General features: G+C 38.9%; 1 protein-coding gene across 1 annotated transcript in view; it reads left to right on the top strand.

Moving 5' to 3' along the window:
- Positions 1-5,451: 5,451 nt before the first annotated feature.
- The window catches only part of LOC124771147, a 64,661-nt gene continuing 49,756 nt past the window's right edge, over positions 5,452-20,356 (top strand). The window contains exon 1 of the mRNA XM_047249294.1: positions 5,452-5,460. Coding sequence (XP_047105250.1) covers positions 5,452-5,460 — 9 coding nt within the window. The remainder of the gene's footprint in view (positions 5,461-20,356) is intronic.

Here is a 20,356-nt window from a genome sequence, read left to right on the forward strand (position 1 = left end):
TGAGCAATGAACACCTTCCTTGGTAGTGGCTGGTTGCCACAAAAGTAATGTCGTATTCAATGAGTGAGTGAAAATAGCCATAATATGCCACTTTTGCAGTGTTTGGTTTAATACATGTAGTGACAATCCGTAAAGCAAACATAGCAGAGCTAAGCCTCTTACAGAGATCTATAATATGTGGACACCAGTTCATTTTCTTGTCAATGTAAAATCCAAGAAATTTTGTTGTTTCCATTCTTTCTATTGGCTGATTACCACATGTCATACTTAGTTCTCTCTCTTCTGCTGTTTTTGTACAGAACTGAATAAAATTGGTCTTACTGGAATTTAATGAGAGGCCATTCACCTTGAGCAATTTAACCACATCTGATAGTATGTGATTAATGGATTCCTCAAGATTCCTATCTGTTCTACTGCTCACAGAAATTGTGGTATCATCTGCAAATAAAGTAAATTTACACGGCAGGCTTGTACATGATGGTAAATCATTTATAAAAGTGAAGAATAATAGTGGTCCAAGAATTGAGCCCTGAGGAACTCCACATGTAATGGAAGTCCATTCAGAATGTACAGAAATATCACATACTGTACCTGAGCTATTCAAGACAAGTTTTTCTTTTCTGTCTTGGAGATATAACTGTAGCTAATTACCTGCAACACCACTTATTCTTACTAATTTTGCTTTTGGCAAGAGAATCTGGTGATCAACACAGTCAAATTCTTTATTTTTTATTTATTTATTTATTTATTTCGTATTCCATTAATCCGTATTGTGATAAATCACAAGGATGTGGAATGAGTCAAGATTACATACAACAGATATAATACACATATATAAAATGACAAAAATGTACCATAAGATTATGAATAAGTTTGTAGGTTAAAATCAAATCAAAGGTATAGCTCAAGTAGTATAAAACAATACCTAAAAGGAAATATAGTACATTTTCCAAATTAAACAAATAATACACATATATAAAATGACAAAAATGTACCATAAGATTATGAATAAGTTTGTAGGTTAAAATCAAATCAAAGGTATAGCTCAAGTAATATAAAACAATACCTAAAAAGGAAATATAGTACATTTTCCAAATTAAACAGTTAATGTGATCTATAGCAAACAAATTTTTATCAGTATAAAAAATCATTGCTTTATCTGTAGATACTCATCAAGAGAATAGAAGGAATTTACCATTAGGTATTCTCTCAATTTACATTTAAAAGTAGGTAAGACATTAATGTGATCTTTAATACCTGATGGAAGGGAGTTGAAAATTTTTGTGGCTGAATAATGAACACCTTTCTGAACAAGACTTAAATGTTCTGGAAACATCCCCCAGGCTGTGGCTAAGCCATGTCTCCGCTATATCTTTTCTTTCAGGAGTGCTAGTTCTGCAAGGTTCGCAGGAGAGCTTCTGTAAAGTTTGGAAGGTAGGAGACGAGATACTGGCAGAAGTAAAGCTGTGGGTACCGGGCGTGAGTCGTGCTTCGGTAGCTCAGTTGGTAGAGCACTTGCCCGCGAAAGGCAAAGGTCCCGAGTTCGAGTCTCGGTCGGGCACACAGTTTTAATCTGCCAGGAAGTTTCATATCAGCGCACACTCCGCTGCAGAGTGAAAATCTCATTCTGGAAACATCCCCCAGGCTGTGGCTAAGCCATGTCTCCGCTATATCCTTTCTTTCAGGAGTGCTAATTCTGCAAGGTTCGCAGGAGAGCTTCTGTAAAGTTTGGAAGGTAGGAGACGAGATACTGGCAGAAGTAAAGCTGTGGGTACCGGGCGTGAGTCGTGCTTCGGTAGCTCAGTTGGTAGAGCACTTGCCCACGAAAGGCAAAGGTCCCGAGTTCGAGTCTCGGTCGGGCACACAGTTTTAATCTGCCAGGAAGTTTCATATCAGCGCACACTCCGCTGCAGAGTGAAAATCTCATTCTGGAAACATCCCCCAGGCTGTGGCTAAGCCATGTCTCCGCTATATCCTTTCTTTCAGGAGTGCTAGTTCTGCAAGGTTCGCAGGAGAGCTTCTGTAAAGTTTGGAAGGTAGGAGACGAGATACTGGCAGAAGTAAAGCTGTGGGTACCGGGCGTGAGTCGTGCTTCGGTAGCTCAGTTGGTAGAGCACTTGCCCGCGAAAGGCAAAGGTCCCGAGTTCGAGTCTCGGTCAGGCACACAGTTTTAATCTGCCAGGAAGTTTCAATTCTTATATTTGTTAGTTTTTCTGGAATTTTAGAAAAAGCTGTAATCTGAGAGATATGTTGATAGTTGACTAATTCAGTTTTATCACCCTTTTTGTATAGGGGCTTCACAATGGCATACTTCAGCGTACTGGGAACAACACTTTTTTGAAGGGATACTTTGAATATGTGACAGAGAATGTCCCTTATCCACACATAAGAATATTTCAATAAATTATTAGAATGATTAACAACCCCTGCAGAGTTCTTACTTTTTAGAGACATGATGATGTTTTGAATATCGTCTACAGTGACGGGGTTAAGGTGTGTTTCTGGAATTGTGTTTGAATATACAGCTTGACAAAGAGTTATGGCTTCATCAACATCAGCTTGCAACCAATCTGTTGAGTTACTGATAGGAAGTGTGTATTGAAAACCTCAGCCACACTTTTTGGGTTATTTACTAGTTTTCCTCCATTTACATCTTCTGTGCTTGTTGTATCACTTCCTATTTCTTTTTTTACAATGCTCCAAATTGTTTTTATTTCATTATTAGAATTATCCATTTTCTTCTCATAATAAAGGGCTTTTGATTTCTGTATTAGTTTCTTTAAAATTTTACAGTATAATCTATAGTGTTTCCATTTTTCTACATCTTTAGATAATCTTATTGCAGCATATGTTTCCCTTTTGGTTTTGCATGACTGTTTTATATTTTTTGTAATCCAAGGCTTACTTACAGAATTGGAAGCACTGTTTTTGACCCATTTCTGTGGAAATATTTCTTCAAAAAGAGTTAAGAATTCGTGTATAAAACAGTTAAATTTGGAGTCAATATTATCAAGGCTACATACTGAAGGCCAATCCATTTGCTACAACTTATGGTTGAAAGTTTCTTTTGCCTCTTTGTTCATTACTCTTATGAGCTCCCATTGAGGAAATTGTTTTTTAAACAGATTAACGTCATAAAGAATGAGAATTTGTCCATCATGATCTGAAAGCCCACTTATAAACTGCCTGACAGTATCATTCTGATGTCTACTTACATCTAAAAGAATGTTATCTGTCATAGTTTGGGACTCAGATGTAATTCTTGTTGGAAAATTTATTACCGGTATCAGATTATGTAAGGTCATCACAATCTCAGAGTCAATTTTATTCATATTTTATGTCAAAAAGTTTATATTGAAATCATCTAAACTACAATAACCTAGGCTCTTGCATGTAACCCTGATGGGAGGAGTTCTATTATATGTAGAAAAGTTTTTATGTCATCTGAAGGTGCCATGTAGACAGCCAGCACTATTATTGTGTAGAAATTAGTTATTATTTCAGTTGCACATGCCTTAAATTGTTGTTCCACAGAGTATTTCTTAATATTTATGGCTTTGTATGCTATACTATCCTTAACATAAATTGTTACTCCACCTTTGTCTTTACTTTTCCTACAGTATTTTGTTAGTAAACTATAATTTACCATAGATGGCAAAGCACATTTATCAACAGCATGGTGCTCAGTTAAGCACAAAACCTGAGCAATATTTATACAGCCCTTTTCATTAATGTTAATAAGTAGTTGATCTGTTTTACTTAAGAGGCTTCCTATATTTAGATGAAATGCTTTTTTATTCTATTAGTGCTGTTGTTACCTGACTGAGAATCCACTGACACTACCTACTGTTGTCCCTTTTTTTCTTCAGGCCCACACATAAAAAATCCTTCAGATGTGAAGGAGGCTCAGTATTCCTTCTGCCCAACAACCTTTTATTTGGATTGCTTGATGAAGATATCTTCCCATTTTTTGAATTTGGAATTTCCATTTTTCTCATAGATGTCACATCTTTTTCTTCTGCAGATGATGTTAATCTTGTAAGTGAAATCACAACTTCAGCTGAGAAGAGTGTTTTAAATGGACATAGCATTTTGATTTGTACACCATCTGACAAGTTATTTTTCTCCTTTGCATTTTAAACACCAGGATGTCCTTGTATTACCATTTCTAGGACAGTTTTGACTTGCTTCCCTTAGTTATATTACTAATATGTTCTCTAATTTGATTACACATAAATTGCTTTACCTTATTATTTATATGCATACCATGCCTGGTATAATGAGCCCTTTCATGGGAATGACATTCGAGGAAAGATGAATTAGGAAATGCTGTAGCAATTTTCTGTAGTTTCCTATTAGTATTTTCGATTTCTTTGTTGACGCATGATGTAGGAATTAAGTCATATATTGTTGGCATGCTCGAGACAATCATGTTTACATTTCATAAATTGCTTAGGGCTTTCACTGCTTCTCTGACAGCCTGTTTAGCATTATTATGGTACACATCATTAGAACTTCCAACTAAGATATCAACATCATTTTTTGTGAGTGTCTCCAATAGTGTACAGCAGTCCTTTGTTACTTCATACATAGGTGCACTTTGTTTTATGAATGGTGTTATGTTAATGTTCATTTCACTAAGCATCTTCAAAATTTATAACTTATGTCATGGCACTTCATGTTGCCATGGGGAAACATACTGTCCTTGTTATTCAATTTTATGTACGTCTTTTGTACTTTTGTAACATTCATGGGAATATTCACAGTATCTAAAGAATCACTTGGTTTTCGCAATGTTTGATTTATCGTATGGGGAAATTTATCATCTGAAATCACTTCAGGACTGTTTTTGGTAGACACGGCCATTGTATACACTTGCTGGTATTGTTTCACACTTGAAAGTACTTTCAGCACAATGCAACAGTTCTCATTTTCACTACCAGTACCATCACTAGACATTTTCACTGTGAGTGATTTTACGACTGTCTCCAAATTACAAACAAACCTTTTTGCTGCCATAAGTTTCTGTTGAAGGGCATCAGCAGTACTTTCTGCTACTCCAAGAGAAAACTTCTTAACAGCAGTTTCTTGAAGGTTGCATGTTTCAATGTCACAGTCACATGCTTTAGTTACTGTGCGTACACTCACCAAACACAAAACATGAGCCCACACGTGTGTTACTGCACACAATCTAATACCTGTGCCATCATCTTTGTTGCAACATACACATAAAAGATTAAATATAATTCCGATTTCTAGAGAACGATTTACAACCACATCTATTCGCAATGCCATCTTGTGAGGATGGTGCATGTCTACTGATCCACCTGAAGATGAGGGTGTAAACCCTCGAAATACATATTGGGAGAAAATAAAAGTGACTGATACAGATAATTGTTTTAATTTGTTTTTAATGTCATAAAAGTCACAATTTCTGAACCACAGTCTAATATGGACAATGTAAGTTTATGTTGTATATGTGTTAGATCAGACAGAGCCTTTCAACCATGTTTAGGAAAATATGGTACAAAATTATGAAAGACTGATTTTAAGTATGAGGATGTCACAGAATTGCTGAGAAATCTTTTAACCAGAAGATACAGGAACATGCTCACCACCCATCAAACACCTGCTTAGGAAACTTCAGAAAGAGAGAAGACTGAACGTGGAATATTATGCATAATAATGAAGAGGACAAAAATCTTTCTGTTCAGTTCACAATAATTTCCCTGTTTCTTTTTGTAATGGATGCAATTGCATTTGATTTGGAGCACTCTAATTCAAATTAATAACCATTGCCAGTATGAACATGGCAGAGGTTACTGGTAAGTGTAGGAACACACTAATTCAAAGTAATAATTGTTGTCACTATGAATGGAGTATTTCATGGAAAGTAATGAGAGAATGTCAATTCTTATCATCTTGGTGGTTAGGTGTCTCACTCAGTTCTGTAATAAACAATATATTACATCTGAAGTCTTGATATATAGAGACTTGGGATAATTTACCAGGTGGGCATTTCAAGTTTTATGTTGCTTGAGTTATTTTAAATATTATATTAATTTAAGAAACAGCTACTTTATTTGTAAGATGGATTGACAGAAGTCAGGAATAATAGCTCTCCCCAATGAAATGAAATGAACATATGGCATTATTGGCCAGCAGACCCCATCTGGTGTTATCCGGCCTCTTGGGCAAAAACTTTCTATTTGATGCTACTTACGCACCTTACCGTAGAAGATGGTGAGGTGAAATGATTAGGATGACACAAACATGCTGTCCCCAGCAAAGTCATCTCTGACCTGGCTGGGAATGGAACCAGGGACTATGTGATCTAGAGGAAGTGACACTAATCATTAGTCCGCCAATGACTTGGCAGCAGAAAATATGGTATGGGGACATGAAGATAAAATTTCAATAACAAAACCTCACAGGGGAATCCATTTTCAGAGATTTGTGTCATGCTTCTATTGCAAATCTGATTTTCCTAAATCAGTTCGGGTAAAGACCAGGACAGTTCCTTTGAAAAGGGCATGGCCGATTTCCTTCACCATCCTTTCATAATCTGAGCATGTGTTCTGTCTCTAATGACCATGCAGTTAGTGGGACATTAAACTTTAATCTTCCTTCATTCCATTTGCCTGTAAATGAAAAAGAAAAGACTGTTATGTATATCCAGTAAAAAGTATTGTCTGCCAAGCACTTTACTGGTGTTTGTGATGAGCAGTTATAGCTGTAGAAATACAATTGATTTCAGTTGGATAAAAATCATAAAATTGACATTGACTATTTCATTCAGATCAGTGTTTGACTAATAGACTAAACATCTAGGCCTTGATGCCTTAGTGCAGCACATACCTAGACCACTAATTCTAATACATGTTAGTACAGTAGCACTGAACTCAGAGGTTGACAGTTGTACCAGTAAAAGACATTTTCATAATCAGTAATTGGCTGATAAACACAAATAAAGTGATGACATTTTTTACTTCATGGCCATACTGTGGACTACAGTCCTGAGTTCCCAAAACTCTCCCAGTAGTTAATGAAGTTTGTGAGGGGATGTGACATCGTTGGTGATTCATTTGTAAGAATGAACATTAAGTTTGGAATTCCTGTTGGTGCTACAATTGCAGTACTGTTCAGAAGTAAAGTCTCCACCTCCCTTTCATTTCCATACTCATGCATAATCATCATCTATGTCAGAGTTACACATCTGGAACATTGTGCAAAAGTCATAAAAAAGCAATATCAAACCACTTACATTCGGATCTTGCCATGAGAATAGTCCTGGATATTCCACAACGTCACCATACTGTACTATGATTCGGACAATCAATTATTGGAGATGATACAGGATTGTAGTCAGACAAAACAGGGTAAAGTAAATAACTAAGTCACTCTTCCACATATTAGACTACAAAAAAAGGTCATTATATTTGAGACTTGAAGCAGTATTATGAGCTATAGATTCTCTCTATAGTATGTATGAAAAAAATTTGCCCAACACTGAAATGTTCTTAATATCTGCTACTCTTTGTTATGCTATACATGGTAAGACAACTAAGATAAGCCACCCAAAATACTGTCATGTCGAAACCACGGCCAAGTCCAAATCTAAAGACAGGGTCGTCAGTGAAATATGTTTATTACTGACACCAATTTAAAGCCAGAACAGAACTGAATTCCTGCATGCAGAGTACTGCAGTTTAAACAAACATAAGATATTCCAGACTGTTGCTATTTATACAAACATCAAATATTCTAGAATACACAAACATTGCAAATATGAGATTTTTTGAGAAACTTCTTGAAATGATAATTGCTAAATAACAAGTAATGGCTGGTGGGCACATTTCAACTGGTGACCTACAGCACACTAGTCAGTGACACTAACCACTCCACCACACTGGTAGCATCACAACTTGCAGCATTGCTCCCTCTCCTGGAGAAACTGTGACCCTCTGATTTAAAAGTTCTCATTGGGACCAACAACAGCATCCTGGATATAGAGCTTGTTAATGGCACCCTGTATGGCAATGTTGGTGGTTGTGTTGTCATATCCTCTTCTCTATGTTAAGCTTTGAAGATAGCCCCTCCCATCAGAGATTCATGATTGTTGAGCTGGCCTTCAGTTTCCTTGAAGTTCCCATTATCGATATGCCCCTCAGGACTGCGGTAGGACTTGATGTGGAGGACACAGATGACATCTCTTCACTTCCATTTCTTGATGAAAGGTCATAAGCTTCAGCTTCATATGTTATATATGATGTAGACCAGAGTAGCAAACTAGTTAACTCTTTGGATAGCCTCACTTTAGCACATGTGTAAAAATCCACATCAAGTGTCCCAGGCTGCATCTCACCAGATGGTATTTGGCACTAAAGCACTGTCAATGTTTTTTATAGCTGTCCAGGGCCTGTACGCAAGCCAGCTGCCTCTTTAATCATTCCTGGTAATAAGGTGTTTCATGTAGTCATCCAGACAGTGCATCAATTGACATTTTGACCTCGCAACCATGAAGTAGAAAGAACAGTGTTAAGCCTTTAGTATCTTGCTTCATTTTGTTATATGAGAATATACTGATGGGCAATATTGTATCCAAATCTCTCTGTTCATCATTAAAATACATTAAGGGCATATCTGCCAATGTCGTATTAAAGAATTCTGTTAGGCCATTCATCTGTGAGTGGTGGGCACTTGTCATCCTGTGAGTGATGTCACAAAGTGAAATCACCTTGGGTAGTACTCTGGACAGGAAAAGCTTCCCACAATCACAGATCATCACACATGGTGCTCCATGCTTCAAATTAATTTTTTTATAGAAGTAAATTCAATTTCTGAAGCTTTGGCAGTTGGTACAGCTTTGGTGACAGCGTAGCAGGTGAGGTAGTCAGTGCAAACTATTGTACAATTAACTCCCATTTGTTTACTGGAGGAACCTGTCCAACAGGTTGATTCCAGTCTGCTGGATTGGTGCTGCTGCAGCCAGGATTGGTACGAGATATCCCAGAGACAACTGGTGTTCCTTCAGTGGCTCATGTAGTGTGTAATTGGATCGGTAGAGACTTGGCCAGTGATACCTGCATCTGATTCTGTCTGGAATATCAATGAAAATAATCAGTTTTTGATAATATAAGTAGTTGTATAGCAGCAGCAGGAGTACACACACATAAAAGGTATTACAGTTCAGAAGCTTTCAGAACCAGTGACTCCTTATTCTGGCAGAAGGCTTGAAGTGGAAGGAAGAGGGGTGAAGGTAAAGGATGGATGAGGCTTAGGAAAATGTTAGAGTTTGGAAGAGAAGCCTAGGTCAGGGGAGACTTACTGGATGGGATGAGAAGGAAAGAGCCTTTCCTTCTCATCCTCTCCAGTATGTCTCTCCTGATCTGGGGTTCTGGGTGACTTTTCTGAACTCTACCCCTATTACCAAACCTCACCAGCCTTTTTCATGCACCCTTCTTCCTTTCCCTTCATCCCTTCTCCCAGAAGAAGGAGTCACTCTCTCTGAAAGTTTGCAAACTGTGATACCTTTACATATGTGTTCTCCTGCCACTGTTTGGTGAATTTTCATGAATCACAGGTGACCAGACATTGGAGAATCACGGAAGTACTTCAAGACAGCTGGCCACATATGAATTGGGATGACGAGCAACCATTTCCATCCCACCAAATCATAGTTCCTCTTATACAATCTTACAATTGTTAATTGGAATTCTTCTGTGGTTGGTTCCTCCTTCTGTGGTTTTCAGCAGTTCTGGATCTTCTCTCTGTTCAGCAGCAATGTAATTTAATGCAGTAATGACTGATATTTCATCCATCTTGCTGGGTTCCACAACAGGATTCCGTGAAAGACTGTTGGCATCCTTGTGTTTGTGTCTGACTTTGTATACCACTGTGACATCATACTCCTGAAGTCTCAGTACCCATCTCACCAGTTGACCCAATGGATCCTTCAGGCTAGTTAGCTAGCGTAGAGAATGCTGGTACACCATGATGGTGAATGGTTTGCCAAATAAAGACAGAACTTCTTGATGGCCCAAACACCAGCAAGGCCCTCTTTCTTGAATGTACAGAAGTTCATTATGAACTTAGTAAGTATCCTGGAATCATAAGGTGTCACCTTTTCAGCACCTTCCTGTGTTTGTACTAGAACTATATGAATCCCAAAACTGCTAGCATCAGTGTGAACTTCTGACCTGTCATTCCTGTCTTAAAATCCTAGAACTGGAGATGTTAGTGCCTTCTAAGGGCCTTTCCTGCATCTCGTTCTGGAAAATTTGGTGTCCCCTCGCAATAGTTCATGCAAGGGATGTGCCTTGGTACAGAAGTCCTTTACGTATCGTAGGTAGTATGAGCATATTACAGAAAAACTTTCACTTCACAAATATGCCAAGGAGTCAGAAAATCTTATTTTCTCTGAACTGGTCTGGCCTTCATCGCCATTAACTGGGTACCCGAAGATCTTTATTTCTTGTCCGATGAAAAGGCACTTTGTCAGGTTCGGGCAGAGGGCTCTGGTATGTACACACTTAAACACAGCTGACAAGCAGCTTAAATGTTCTTCAAAAGTCTTTGAAAAAGTTATGGTGTTATCCATGATAGAAAACCATGTAGGGTTTTGCAGCAGGTTACCCATCATACACTCCAAGGTGGCTGAGTGTTATCTGGTCCAGACAGCATGACTTTGAACTCATAGATGCTGCCAGATGTTACGCATGCAGTCTTTTCCCAGTCTGACTCATAAATATTGACTCACCACTAGCATGTCTACAAGGCCATAGCTGAGAGATACTTCGTGCCTTTCAGGCAGTCAGGATGTCATCAATGGGCGACAATGGGTAGACTTTTTTTTTTTTTTCACGATTTTGTTTAGCCATTGGCAGGTGACATAGAAATGTAACAAGCTGTTGTTTCAGTTGAAGAGGACCACAGGTGAGGACCAAGGACTCTCTGAAGGTTCAAGGTGATATCATCTTCCAGCATCATCTCCACTTCCCCCCGGGATTATCTATCAGTCATCCAGTGACACTCCATATGAACCTTGGCTAATTGATGGATGATCCCCAGTATTGACACAGCATTTTATCATGTGCTGCTAGGCCTATCTTCTCTCCACTTTGGATTTGAAAACATCTGTGAATTAATGCAGAATGACTTTCCTTTGTCACCTTTGTTCTTTGGTGAGGCCAGATACTATTGGCAGTTTGATAGTAGCTTCCTCCCTGGTGTTGCATGTAGTGGTAGTGCAGAATGATTCTTCATTGCTGACACTAAGGTGCCATTCCTGGTCTGGTTGAGCTATACTTATACAAATACTTTTAGGGACGAGTTGAAGCTGACATTTAGTGATACAAAGTACTCCTTGGCCACCTGCAGTGATTATGGTCATTGCTGGCAAGTAGATTTCTTTTGTGAGCCTGAGCAGTTTTTTGCAATTAAAGAACTTTCACAGTTTAGCTGAGCATCTTTATTGATGACTGGAACTCATCTTGTTGACGATGGTCGGATAACAGTGTTTTCATTGGCAAACAACCACTCGGAGGAATCTATGTTATGTGAGCTTTTTGTAACAGCTTCATCAGTCTGGAGACCTGATCTTCTGTAGCCTATGACTGCTTGTGATGCGTGCAAGAGCTTCTATCCGAGGATAACATTATCACTAGCTTCTGCTAAAATGACAAATTTGGAGCATTGTGTTCTACCATTGATAATTATTCTTGCTATACATGTTCCTTTTGGCTGGAAATATTTCCCATTTGTAGCTTTCAGCACAATTGCTTTATATCACGGACATAGTGTTCTTTAGCTGATGACGATCACAATCCCACATTACAGGGAAGGAAGACCCTGAGTCAACTAGTGCTCAGACAGGTTGGCTGTTAATGATCATGTTATTGAAATTTGCTGACATCTAGGTGACTGTTGTCTGTGGAGGATTTTTATCTGTGGTGGCCTCACCTCCTGAATTTTTTTTTGCTAGGTGAGTGGCTGGTTTCTGTTTATGGTGATGGGAAATTGCTATGGTACGTTGGAGAGTGATGTTGTCCAGGATACAGTGATGAGCTTCACCCTACAAGGTGACTATAATCATCTACAGTTGACTGGTATGAAGAGGATTGTTGTGATAGCGGACATCTCATGGCATAATAGTGATTGAACACTCATCTTCTTTGTCTACAGTAGTGTACAATGTGTCCAGACTATTCACAGTGAAAACATACCACCATGTTGTTCTCTGCCTTCCAAATGTCCATTTCTTTATGGGGCTTCGTATTTGGTGGAGCGGTTGGTTGTACATTTGCTGGTTTGATGCTGGGTTCTCATTTGACAGTTGCAACAGAAGTCCAAGTTGGTCTAGTCCATTATTCATTGTGCATTTGATTGGTGGTAGAGGTTGGTGCCAAAGACGGATACACCTCTTATTCGTCATTCTCTATTACGTCACGATTTATGAGGTTCACATTCCTGGGTGCTGTACTTGGGCTGATATTTCTGACTTCCATACACTGCTGCAGCTCCTCTTTTACTATCTGGCATATGAGACAGGCAAGGTCATGGTGGTCTTCCACAGCTGCCGTGGGGACCACATTTGGGAGTCGGTCGTACTTCTTTTGCCCAATTCTTTTCTGTTACAGTTCCTTGATATGGTGGCACCACTTGATAAATTACTTTATTGTTATGACATCCTTTACCAGAAGAGGTGGGTACATGTCTTCTCAAACTTCTTTCATCAAGTGCAAGATTTTGCCAGCTGCTGCCATATTTATATTCACAATGTGACATAGGGGCTAAAACATTCTGTATGTCATTCCCCTATGATGATGGGCATTGTTCTTCAGTTGTTCTTCAACTATGTGGACCTGCTGCTGACTGTCGCCAAGTATTCTCTTTAGTTTGGCCTGGAATTCGGTCCAGCTATTGAGCTTCTCTTCATTGTTCTCAAATCACTGTTGGGACCTGCCATACACGTAAAAGTATATGTTAGTCAAACACATCATGTCATCCCACCTTTTGTATATTGTGGCTTGGTCAAATTCTTTCAGCCATTTTGTCAGGTCCTGACCAGCATCTCTGGAAAACACTAATGGATACCTCATATGCAGCTTACTTACTTCTGTTTTAGAATCAATAGTCTCCTTAACATACATATCTTAGGAGTGCTGCACCGTTTGTATTCCAAGTCGTGTCCATGCAGGAGACGACTTTTATGTTGCCTAATTGGAACCGTGGTGATGAAGACATATTGAAATAAGCTGCATCTTCACCAAACCATCTCACGTCAAAAGCACAATCGAGTCCAAATCAAAAGGTGGGATCATCAATGAAGTACAACACTTAGCACTGAAAACACATTTATTACTGATTCCATAATATGGCCAGAACATAAATGAACTTCTGGACAGATAGTGCTGTTATTTACACAAACCACAGCTATACCAGAATATACAAACGTTTCAACTATAAGACATAATGAGAACATTTCAGAAATGATAATTATTGAGTAAAAAAATATTGGCTGGTCTTCAGATTTGAATTGGTGACCCACAGAATGGCAGTTGTTGACACTAACCACTACACCAGACTGCTAGCATCACAACTTAATGGCAGTAATCCACAAATGAGTAAATGTATAGCGGTACAGTTTTCACTAAATTATAGCAGACAGTGGTGTGACATATGCAAGTAATTTTTAACATTTGTTGGTGTTGAATTATTAAACAAACTTCCTTTCCTTAAAATGGTACTATAGACTTTTGCTGTGGTATTGAAAAGAGCATTAAAAAAGGACTTCATTGCCATAGCATGTGTGGAACTTGATCATATAGAAATAATACAACAGTGCCACTAACTACCGTCTCGTCATCAGAAAAGGAGTCCCACAGGCATCTGCCCTACTGTACAAAATGTAAGCCAACACGTAACTCAGGTAAGGTTCATATGTTCATTATTGTTGTTGTTGTTGTTACGGTCTTCAGTCCTGTGACTGGTTTAATGCAGCTCTCCATGCTACTCTATCCTGTAGAAGCCTCTTCATCTCCCAGTACCTACCGCAACCTACATCCTTCTGAATCTGCTTCGTGTATTCATCTCTTGGTCTCCCTCTATGATTTTTACCCTCCACGCTGCCCTCCAATACTAAATTGGTGATCCCTTAATACCTCAGAACATGTCCTACCAATCGATCACTTCTTCTAGTCAAGTTGTGCCACAAACTTCTCTTCTCCCCAATCCTATTCAATACTTCCTCAGTAGTGATGTGATCTACCCATCTAATCTTTAGCATTCTTCTGTAGCACCACATTTCAAAAGCTTCTATTCTCTTCTTGTCCAAGCTATTTATCGTCCATGTTTCACTTCCATACATGGCTACACTCCATACCAATACTTTCAGAAATGACTTCCTCACACTTAAATCTATACTCGATGTTAACAAATTTCTCTTCTTCAGAAACGCTTCCCTTGCCATTGCAAGTCTACATTTTATATCCTCTCTACTTCGACCATCATCAGTTATTTTGCTCCCCAAATAGCAAAACTCCTTTACTACTTTAAGTGTCTCATTTCCTAATCTAATTCCCTCAGCATCACCCGACTTAATTAGACTACATTCCATTATCCTTGTTTTGCTTTTGTTGATGTTCATCTTATATCCTCCTTTCAAGACACTGTCCATTCCATTCAACTGCTCTTCCAAGTCCTTTGCTGTCTCTGACAGAATTACAATGTCCTCGGCGAACCTCAAAGTTTTTATTTCTTCTCCATGAATTTTAATACCTACTCCGAATTTTTCTTTTGTTTCCTTTACTGCTTGCTCAATATACAGATTGAACAACATTGGGGAGAGGCTACAACCCTGTCTTACTCCCTTCCCAACCACTGCTTCCCTTTCATGTCCCTCGACTCTTTATAACTGCCATCTGGTTTCTGTACAAATTGTAAATAGCCTTTCGCTCCCTGTATTTTACCCCTGCCACCTTTAGAATTTGAAAGAGAGTATTCCAGTCAACATTGTCAAAAGCTTTCTCTAAGTCTACAAATGCTAGAAACGTAGGTTTGCCTTTCTTTAATCTAGCTTCTAAGATAAGTCGTAGGGTCAGTATTGCCTCACGTGTTCCAACATTTCTACGGAATCCAAACTGATCTTCCCCAAGGTCGGCTTCTACTAGTTTTTCCATTCTTCTGTAAAGAATTCGCGTTAATATTTTGCAGCTGTGACTTATTAAACTGATAATTCGGTAATTTACACATCTGTCAACACCTGCTTTCTTTGAGATTGGAATTATTATATTCTTCTTGAACTGTGAGGGTATTTCGCCTGTTTTATACATCTTGCTCACCAGATGGTAGAGTTTTGTCAGGACTGGCTCTCCCAAGGCCGTCAGTAGTTCCAATGGAAAGTTGTCTACTCCGGGGGCCTTGTTTTGACTCAGGTCTTTCAGTGCTCTGTCAAACTCTTCACGCAGTATCGTATCTCCCATTTCATTTTCATCTACATTCTCTTCCATTTCCATAATATTGTCCTCAAGTACATCGCCCTTGTATAGACCCTCTATATACTCCTTCCACCTTTCTGCTTTCCCTTCTTTGCTTAGAACTGGTTTCCCATCTGAGCTCTTGATATTCATGCAAGTGGTTCTCTTTTTTCCAAAGGTCTCTTTAATTTTCCTGTAGGCAGTATCTGTCTTACCCCCTAGTGAGATAAGCCTCTACTTCCTTACATTTGTCCTATCGCCATCCCTGCTTAGCCATTTTGCACTTCCTGTCGATCTCATTTTTGAGACGTTTGTATTCCTTTTTGCCTGCTTCATTTACTGCATTTTTATATTTTCTCCTTTCATCAATTAAATTCAATATTTCTTCTGTTACCCAAGGGTTTCTACTAGCCCTTGTCTTTTTACCTATTTGATCCTTTGCTGCCTTCACTATTTCATCCCTCAAAGCTACCCATTCTTCTTCTACTGTATTTCTTTCCCCCATTCCTGTCAATTCTGCCCTTATGCTCTCCCTGAAACACTGTACCTTTTTGCAGTTTCTTCAGTTTTAATCTACAGTTCATAACCAATAGATTGTGGTCAGAGTCCACATCTGCCCCTGGAAATGTCTTACAATTTAAAACCTGGTTCCTAAATATCTGTCTTACCATTATATAATCTATCTGATACCTTTTAGTACCTCCAGGGTTCTTCCATGTATACAACCTTCTTTCATGATTCTTGAACCAAGTATTAGCTATGATTAAGTTATGCCCTGCGGCCTACGCAAAATTCTTCCAGGCGGCTTCCACTTTCATTTCTTAGCTCCAGTCCATATTCACCTACTATGTTTCCTTCTCTCCCTCTTCCTACTCTCGAATTCCAGTCACCCATGACTATTAAATTTTCGTCTCCCTTCACTATCTGAATAATTTCTTTTATCTCATCATATATTGTGTGTTATTGCTGCTAAAATGTTGTCTGCATTTCTCTAACCAGTTACTGTTCTTCTTTGTTAGTGTATTTCATTCTTCATAGATACTGTTTCTGGAAAGTTTTTTAATAATATTTGGAAAGAGAGTTTTTAGGCGCTTGAAATGATCAGGATATCTTTCAGCATCCAACTGCACTGCTGTTCTAATCATTTGGCAACATTTGTCATAAACAAAAACCATATCCACTTTCTTGACTTTTGGAGTAATTCTGAATAGCTTCACAAGCAAATTTTCAGTTACTACAAGAGCAGAGGACAGACTGATGCACTTCAAGTGCTCAGGCAAACACACAAACTTTACATGAGTTATGTGTCTGTTTACATGTGCTACTGTATGGTAGACATTAGTGGCATATCTTCACCTGGCAGAGGTACAGCGATTTTCAGTGCTATTATCTTGTTCCTGTATGATCAAGTTCAACATGCACTATGTTTGTGAAGTCCTCTTTGATAGCTCTTTCTAATGTGGATATAATTCCACACTAAAAGCCAAAGTCAGTGTTTTAATTCACCAGCAATAAACATTAAAAACTACTTGTGTACAGGGCCATAATAAGGAGGTGGTGAGATAGGAACCCCCGACCCCCTCCTGCTGAGGGTCTAAAAACTGACTGGAAAAATATGAGGAAAGAAAGGTGGTTTAAAAATTAACTGAGAGAGGTATGTGAGTTCTCTTGTGGATTGTGCTCCCATCTTCTTCCTATGAGAGGAATCCTTTTCTTCAGCCTGTGACTGTAAATGAACACTATTGTCACAGTATCATTTCATCCAAGTTGCATCATAAAGATGCAATTACTACCAAAAAATGTCTAATCACTAACATGGTTTATGTGGCAACAGTGAGTTTAGATCACACATTTGCAATCCACACAGCTCTCTCATGTTCATCAGTGAAGCTCTTACTGCAGTATTGTAGGACCCATTTTAAGTATTTATTTGCTGTCCATATAACAATCAGTTTTCAGACATTCACATAGATTTAGTTCACATATGCAAAGCTTTAATTCACACACATTCCACGTGGGAAAAATATATCTAAAAACAAAGATGATGTGACTTACCAAACGAAAATGCTGGCAGGTTGATAGACACACAAAAATACACACAAAATTCAAGCTTTCACAACCAACGGTTGCTTCATCAGGAAAGAGGGAAGGAGAGGGAAAGATGAAAGGATGTGGGTTTTAAGGGAGAGGGTAAGGAGTCATTCCAATCCCGGGAGCGGAAAGACTTACCTTAGGAGGAAAAAAGGACAGGTATACACTCGCACACACACACATATCCATCCGCACATACACAGACACAATGAGAAGTTCAGGCAATGGTAGCTCCGTCAGGCCAGTGGAGTGCAGACCCAGTCAGCAGAAGTGAAAGTTCATCTTCAGCAGTTCTGCTGCATCACAGAAGGATAGTGTGTTGGCCATTAATGACACGGCTTGGCCAGTGGCCCCAGACACTGGCAGACATAGTCCTTACTGGACAATGGTGGACAGCAGCCTCTGTGGACCAGTCTCTGAGGTGCTCTCATTGAGTATGTGTTCCAGGAGACTCACCATCCAGCCCAGCTGGAAGTACTCATCGTGTAGAGTCCGACCCATGGCCCCTAGAGGCTGACAGCATCATTGTCAGCTGCAGGAATGGGGCGAGCAGCAGCTGCGGCTCTTTCTCACATCGGCAGATAGTATACAGCTTCCTGGCCTGGCTGGTCAAGTCTCCAGTAGGTCAGCAGACTGGTGGCAGTTTCTGCACCCAATCAGTGATGACTCAGAAGTTGTCACTGCAGCTTGCAGTGTCAGAGTCTCACCAGTGAGATTGGCAACTCCATAGATGATTGTAGACCATAAGGAATGCAGAGGGTCAACTGACATAGCTTCCCCTGTATCATGGGACTGCTGCGACTGAGAGTTGCATAGTATTTATACTGGTACTTTCTGTCCACTCTGCTGCAGTGCAGGTAGCAATGACATTGTGTGTACTAGATTTCTTGCATGGTCGGCTCTCCTATTACCTTCATCTTTCCAAATGCCATTTTCTGTAGAATCAGTGGCTGTATAGTTACTGTTGTCTTATAATTGTGGTTTCTTGTGTCACTCTGCTCTGTTACCAGTATTATGATATCTGTCTGTTGCCACAATGTTGTTGTGCTTCACTTGCAAATTGGGGCACTCAGCAGGTCCCACTTGTCACAATCACATCCATGTTCATCTCAGTCTGCTCAGTATTTCCCCCTAGCTTGGAGTTTGACAGTTGTTGACTCACATGGCTTGACTTCTGGTGCCACCAGAAAAGAGTGTTAACAAATTTTTAGTGTTAGCCTGATATTCCAGGGTGCAGCAGAGCTTTAAAATCAGTCAGATAATCTCTGTATTTTTTCTGGTGAGTTTGTATTTTGTTAAAAATATTGTAATTTAGTATCTCTAAAGAGTATATTACAGTCTTTCAAGTTCTCTCTCAGTTCAGTGATTGCTGGATGTCATTTGTATGTGCATAGCTGAGTGAATCATAGTGAGGTGTATAGTGCTGTTGCAGGTCAAAAGTGCCAAAAATTTGTGGGTTTGTTTCATCATTGATGGACTGCACTGGAGGTGTGCTAGCAGTAAACGTGCAGCACAAACCATTATAATCATACTTAAGATGGAGAATCCAGTGACATAAAATACATGGAAGAATATATGATGTGTTTTTGACACCCATATTCAGTTTAATCTGACTAAAATTTCCTATTAAGAAATGTCTTAATATGAAAGCTCAGTATCATATCTTGAAAACTCTTTAAACGAATTCTTGTTCAGGGTGTGACGGCCCAAGGGATGTCTGCTGGCCACCGTCTCATCCTCTACCTTCTGGCATTATGTGGATGCAGTATGGAGGGGCATGTGGTCAGCATACCTCTCTCCCAGCCAGTTTATAGACTTTCCATACTGTGGAGCCCTACTGCTCAGTCAAGCAGCTCCTCAGTTGGCATCATGAGGCTGGGTGCACACTATACCAGTTCTCCCACAAAGGAAAAATCCTTGACACTAGCAGCAATTGAACCTCGGTCCTCCACATGGCTGCCATCTATGCTCACCTCTCAGTTATCGAGAGGAACTCATGAAAAATGTAGCAGAGATGTTTATACAGTGGAGACAGTTTATGAAATAGCTGCTTTCAAGTTAAAGGTTTAAGAGCTGATGAAGAGCAGAGACACAATTTCCCATTCTGATATTTTGAAGAATATTTTTTTTTTTTAAAGTGTAGGCTAAGAAATGTATATTCAAAAAGTTGTAATAATGTTATAGATATTTATGACAATATTAGTGACTGCAGTATTTGGTGAACACAGTTTCAGCAAACTAAGGATTATAAAAATCTTTGTAAGGTTAAGCATGAATGACAACAGACTATCAAATTCAGCTGTCTTTATGGACTATGACACAGCTGCTAAACTTGACTTCCATGACATAATCAATTAGTTTGCTTTGCTCAAAAAAAGGAAATAAGACATAAAATTGTAATAAAAACAGAATTCCTCAAAGGAGATATTTTCTCAACTCTCAGTTATATATACCTTGATTACAATTATCATCATTTGGTTTTATTCACCGATGACACATCAGTACTGATAGTAAAGAAAAATGCAGAAGATGTTTCTGAAAACGCCGTAAAAACTCTAGAAAATCCTAAATGTGTGGTTCCATCTAAATGGTCTAAAACTAAATATTTCAAAAACACAGTTTGTGGAGTTTAAGACAAGACAATCTAAAATAAATGGTATTCAAATTATGCACAGAAGTCTGGAACTAAGCAAAACAGAGTGTGTTAAATTCTTAGGAATGGAGTTTGGCAGAAATCTGTCTTGGTCATCATATATAGGCTATTTAAAAAATAAACTGAACAGCCTGGC

The sequence above is a fragment of the Schistocerca piceifrons genome, unplaced genomic scaffold (genome assembly GCF_021461385.2).
Source record: "Schistocerca piceifrons isolate TAMUIC-IGC-003096 unplaced genomic scaffold, iqSchPice1.1 HiC_scaffold_899, whole genome shotgun sequence".
NCBI lineage: Eukaryota > Metazoa > Arthropoda > Insecta > Orthoptera > Acrididae > Schistocerca > Schistocerca piceifrons.